The sequence below is a fragment of the Ylistrum balloti genome, unplaced genomic scaffold, assembly GCF_031769215.1.
Source record: "Ylistrum balloti isolate Yb309-2 unplaced genomic scaffold, AGI_CSIRO_Ybal_v1 Utg372168, whole genome shotgun sequence".
Classification (NCBI taxonomy): Eukaryota; Metazoa; Mollusca; class Bivalvia; order Pectinida; family Pectinidae; genus Ylistrum; species Ylistrum balloti.
The window spans coordinates 64,818-70,389 of record NW_026783029.1 but is presented as its reverse complement, the minus strand read 5'-3'; the positions used below and the strand labels follow the sequence as shown (position 1 = coordinate 70,389).

Sequence of the window (5,572 nt, the reverse complement as noted above, 5' to 3'; positions counted from 1 at the left end):
AAAAGTATCAAATCTAACAAAAATAAAACAATTGAGTAAAGCAAATAATTAATAGAAATGATAAAATTAATAATAATAATAATAAAAATAATAAATTGTATCCCCGCCGATGTGCTTCGAATTGGGGTTGCTCGGTCTATTGCGCATCATTTTTGCGCACAACGTGTTGTCAAATCATTCGTTTCCGCAACAAAGGTCTGTAACGTAACACCTACTGTTTGCTAACTTGTTGTCGTGCTACATATACCTATATACTAGAATGAAATATTATTGTGCCTGAATCTATTAGCCAGGATATGGAGGTATTCCGTAGACTGATCAAGACTAAACATTATGTTGTTCATATGTTGGTAATTTCCTCGCTGTTATTGCACTTGAGTGAACCGAAACTAGCCGGAGTGGAAGAGAGCGAAGACAAGAAATCAGGCACGCTGAGCTTTAAAACTCCAACCTTGGACGACGAGGATGCTCACAGCCTTCACATGCCACAGGATCTAAAATGTGATGGCTGTCGCGTGGTCGCTTATCAGGTAAGAGTGGTAACATTGTTGTGGAGTGACTTGTTGGTACTGTATGTAGTTCTGTAATGATGTACCGCGGTATAAGAATTACATGTATACATATGACCAGAGTTAAAAGTAACACATACATGTATCTTCAAAATAAACGTTTTTTTTTGCTAGTGATGGAAGGATTGCTAGTTTGAAGCACAGCTGTGGCAAGGAATTTGTCACAACTCCTACCTATTACATATCTATGTATGTATGTATGTAGAAGGCAGTTTTTAAAGGAGCATGCTGATAACAATATATTAGCAAAGTATGATTAATTAATTGATAAATCTATAGTATCTATAAAGATCTGTATCTACCTATTTGAAGTATAAATTTCTTTGATGTTTTCAAGATTTTTGACATGATCAAAGTTAAAAAACAAAAGTGATGATGATGAATCAAATTATTACATTATCCCATGATAAGTCCGTTTTCTGTTTTAGAGTGATCAATCAGAGATAATGTGTCACACCACCCTCCAGCTTATTGAAGGGTAAATTTGGTAATCCTTTTTTGATACTGATACAGTTGTAATATAGATCTAAAGGGCAAGGAGCAATGCATTAAAGACACGTTTGAGTATAATTACAGATTTAGAAGTGTCTAATTAAAAATGAAATAGTTTCTATTAAGCCTGGTACAGTGTTTAATACATTGTTTTTTTCCCTTAGTTGCAAACGAAATTCTCAGAAGCTCACCAGAAGAGGCCTTCCTTGAAAGTTTTACCAGAGTCACAAATCATTGATATAACAGAGTCCATTTGTGAAAGTAAATTTGACAAGTAAGTAATATATCTATACACAAACACTGTGCATGTCTATGTATATATATAATCCACTACCAGAGATAATACACTCTAAATGGTAGAGTGCTTGTTGTCTACATGTGCTGTCAGTGGTGTTGTCTTCACCTACTAACACATCCTTGACTCTGTTCATTGTGCTGTAATGCTTACAAAATCAGCATTGTTATTGAAAGGAAACCTGTACTTTAGGTATGGAATCAAGGATGTTGATGGAAAGAAACGATTGTCAGGACCAGGACTGGATACAGCAGATATTCCTGGGATCATGCAGGGTGGAGGGAGATGGCCAAACAGGTAAATATAAACAAATGCTGAAGAGTAAGGGCTTTTGTATTTAATCATTATGATAAAAAATAAAGGACCACTACATTCTGTAATAGAGCACTGGTTCTGATATTTCATAGCAACTCAAGCCACTGTGATTTACGAAACCATAGATTAGGAGACATTATTCAAATAACCTAGTGTAACAGACCCTGGGTTAGGAGACCTCCAGTATGTAAATGTCTAATCAATGTATACATCTAGCAATCTCAGGGTTATAAGACTGACAGGATTTAAATGTCTGATAAATGTACAAGTCTGTGGGACTGATCAGTTAATAAATCTCTTGGATTGAGCAGTATATAAGTCTCTGGGATTGAGCAGTATATAAGTCCTGGGTTTGGAAACTTTCAGCATTTAAATAACTGAACAGTGTGTGAGTCCCTGAGTTAGACAAATCAAGCATGTAAATAACTGATCAGTATGTTAGACATTGAATAAGGAGACCTCCAGCTTGTATATATCTGATCAGTGTATAAGACCCTGGGTTAGGAGACCTCAAGCTTGTATATATCTGATCAGTGTATAAGACCCTGGGTTAGGAGACCTACAGCATGTATATATCTGATCAGTGTATGAGCCCCTGAATTAGGAGATCCAGAAATTATATATGCAAATTATTGTCTTGTTTGAGATATGTTTTTCATCATCCCTTCCCTGAATGAGCTTTACTGATGCAACTTTCGTTTTCATTTACCTTTCACTAGTAGGCTGAAAAAGAATTGACTTTAAGATACTGAAACACCTGTTCTGTTGTAGGTTGAGAGAGATGTGTTCTATGTATGTTGGTGAGATTGGAGAAGAAGAGATATATGAAGCATACCTTAAGGAAAAGGACTTGGACAAGTTCCTGTGTAGAGGCAAAGGATTACTGGGCGAGTGTTCAAAGTCAAAGAAGAGACATAAAACTGATGAGTTGTAGGTGTTGTATAACACCTCCATATTTACACCATTAAAAACATAATGCATAATGACCTGAAAACATTTATCTCTGTCATATTGCACCAAGCACATCATATATCAGTTTCCAGGTGTCTACAGTTGGTAGGCATTGTCATGCTCCTAGTGTTGTTGTGATAATACTTGTTTATGTTTGTCATTCACATAGTATTATTGTATACATGTTACATTGTATGTTAGCTTATATCTCTATCTAGGAAAGCTGGGAATACTTGTTCACATTCCCTGTAGAACTATAACATGTATTACATCTGTCCAGAATATTGTAAACCTAGTATTTCAAGCATGTTGTTTAATACTGTATACTGTTGATTTCACTGGAGGCCAAGACTAGGTATCAAGGATAGCTTAGTTTTAAAACTGAAATTGTTTTCTCCCTGCATAGTGAAGGTGTGGTAGATTTGTCGTGACTTTTCCTGTCACTATATATAGTCTAACTTGTAGGTCAGATAAATGTTGGAGTCTCCATTATACAATGTTTAACATCTTCTACGGTATGTAAATTCTAGCTTCCTAGTCATATCAATGATCAAAATGATCTCTACTAATGACCTTTCATCATATATCACACTGATTTATAGCCCTACAAAATACTCATTTTTGAAAAATTGATCATCAGTGTATTGATCTTCACAAATATTCAGCTATGTGACATTGAAGAAAGTTTTTAATAAGAACAGAGAAATTATATATTCTGCTGGTGGCATAAAGGATGTACATGTATGTTAATGACATATTGACTGCTTTAGTCTCTTCCAATAGATTTAAGGAATTAAAAAAAAAAAAAAATCTTCACACTCAAATGTTATTGCATTTTTATGATATATAATTTCTTATTGAACAATGTCTAACAAAAGTCAGAGGAAAGTGACACCTTTTCCTATTGGTGGGTGGGTTTTACTTAACTTTTCACCAATGTTCATCAGTGTTCAGCAGATGCGAGCAGGTGACCTTGATTCCTTAAGTGAGTCTTGGTCCTGTTCATCTGGTATGTTGTCAGTTTCGCGGAGTCTCTGGAATGCCTGGTGTGCAGCACGACACAAGGAATTCCTTGAGGTTTATCTAGATAGCCCCTGTGGACCAATACTGTGACTCCAATGTAAACGTATATTTTAAATTAGGGGTACTCATAAATTTATAAATGAGCTTGGAAATGTTCTTTTATTTGATAAATGTTCTTTTATATGATAAATAAGCTAGGAAATGTTCTTTTATTTCATAAATGAGCTTGGAAATGTTCTTTTATTTTATAAATGAGCTTGGAAATGTTCTTTTATTTTATAAATGAGCTTGGAAATGTTCCTTTATTTGATAAATAAGCTTGGAACTTTTCTGTTATTGTATAAGCTTGGAACTATTTTTATTTCTAACAGGCAATCACTGTGATCTTTGTATTAAAGTTTGTTTTCAGTAAAATACTGAGATATATCTTTTTAATATTCTGGTCATGATAGACAATATTCCTATGCTTCTAGCACTGTTACTTGTGAGATGCTATTTTGGTATATGAAAAACCTGGACTGATTTCTGTATTATTATGGTTATAGCTATTATCTGATATGTCTGAGTGATGGATAAAGCTTTGGTAGTACACATGTGTATTCTGATTTATATTCCATTCCAGTGAAACCCTGACTTCAGGTAACCTTTGTATATTTGTTAATTCCTTAGTCATCCCATTCCAGTAAAAGCTATAGATTCTTATTTATTTGAAGTTTTCTGTGAGACAGTTTGTTTGTCAGGCGTGTATGATGTGTGATGTAATTTTCTTATTTTATTCTCCTGATTCAAGTGAAATTCAAATTATAATGCTTGTCATGCCATAACTTCAACAAACATGAACATTTTAACAAACTTAATAGTTGTACTTTAATTAGTGTGCTGTGTACAAGAACATACCTCAAGCACTTGAAATCAAGGTCATATCTGTATCAGTGTTACAAATGTTTTTTGAGGTGTTATTAACTGAATACCTTAGTCTTATTTTATTCAATGTTATTATTTCATGACTAGACAGTGTTTTCACGGCTGGTTATAAAGAAAGACATTTGTTTGTTGATTTGCTGGAAATCGGTTTCTTAGTCTATAGGTTATTTACAACTTCTGATTAAACAAGTTCCATGTTATCATTTTCAGTGTGTTTTCATTTTTTTGTGAAGTGAGTGTTTGTGTGTGTGTTTGAATAAAGTGGCAAGGGAAGGAGAAAATTTTCATCAAGGGAGATAAATCTGAATAAATTCCGTCAATATGAACAAAATTTGGTCAATATAAACAAAATTTCTGGTAAAAATACAGCATTGATATTGAGAACAAGGGTTTCGGATCAAATATACATATTCTTTAAAATGCTGTATATGATTGTTTACTGTAAGTCAAACAAGTGTCTCAAAAATCTCTTTGGTATATGTATAATAAAACATCAAATATCAAATCATGTATTTTTTTTATATATATAATTGAAGAATAATTGTAACAAAACAAAGAGGCCTGATGGACCTGTATCAGTTGCCAGTTATTTAATGCTGTTATGACATTTCAATTAAGTCGAGGCTTAGTTTATTTTTAAACTGGGTACATCTGTAGGCTAACACTTCAGGTGACTTATCTTACAGATCTTTGTTGGAAGTATTTATTCTACTGACACAAACATATTGGTAGCTCAGGTTGTTCACGTAATGATGGTAATAACCCTTTGAACTTTGAACACATTTGCCTCATCTGATCTTCCTATTAGTAATTACCATGGCATTATGCCTTTCTATAGAGATTTTATTGGACAAGTAGGTATGATGGTTTTCTGTGCATGTTTTATAGTGAAGTTGTGGTTCCCTCCACATACACCCTGAAAGATGTCTTTTGGGTCATATCAACAGTAACACATTGTAGTTGGCAATGTTCTCTTTTATTTGAAAATATATCACTGTATAAC

At 33.8% G+C, this 5,572-nt stretch overlaps 1 protein-coding gene across 1 annotated transcript; it reads left to right on the top strand.

The window, feature by feature from the left end:
• The first annotated feature begins 207 nt into the window (after positions 1-207).
• Positions 208-3,811, top strand: LOC132564315 (marginal zone B- and B1-cell-specific protein-like). Its single transcript, XM_060228983.1, has 4 exons — positions 208-530; positions 1,226-1,335; positions 1,549-1,653; positions 2,443-3,811. The coding sequence occupies exons 1-4, from the start codon at positions 297-299 to the stop codon at positions 2,603-2,605; spliced, it is 612 nt and encodes a 203-aa protein (XP_060084966.1). The 5' UTR covers positions 208-296; the 3' UTR covers positions 2,606-3,811.
• The last annotated feature ends 1,761 nt before the right edge of the window (positions 3,812-5,572 follow it).

Bases quoted from the DNA above. Each gene is read 5' to 3' on its own strand.
- LOC132564315 (XM_060228983.1), top strand. From the start codon at position 297: ATGGAGGTATTCCGTAGACTGATCAAGACTAAACATTATGTTGTTCAT. The intron at 1,336-1,548 runs GTAAGTAATATA...CCTGTACTTTAG, and splicing joins TGTGAAAGTAAATTTGACAA to GTATGGAATCAAGGATGTTG. The intron at 1,654-2,442 runs GTAAATATAAAC...GTTCTGTTGTAG, and splicing joins GGAGGGAGATGGCCAAACAG to GTTGAGAGAGATGTGTTCTA.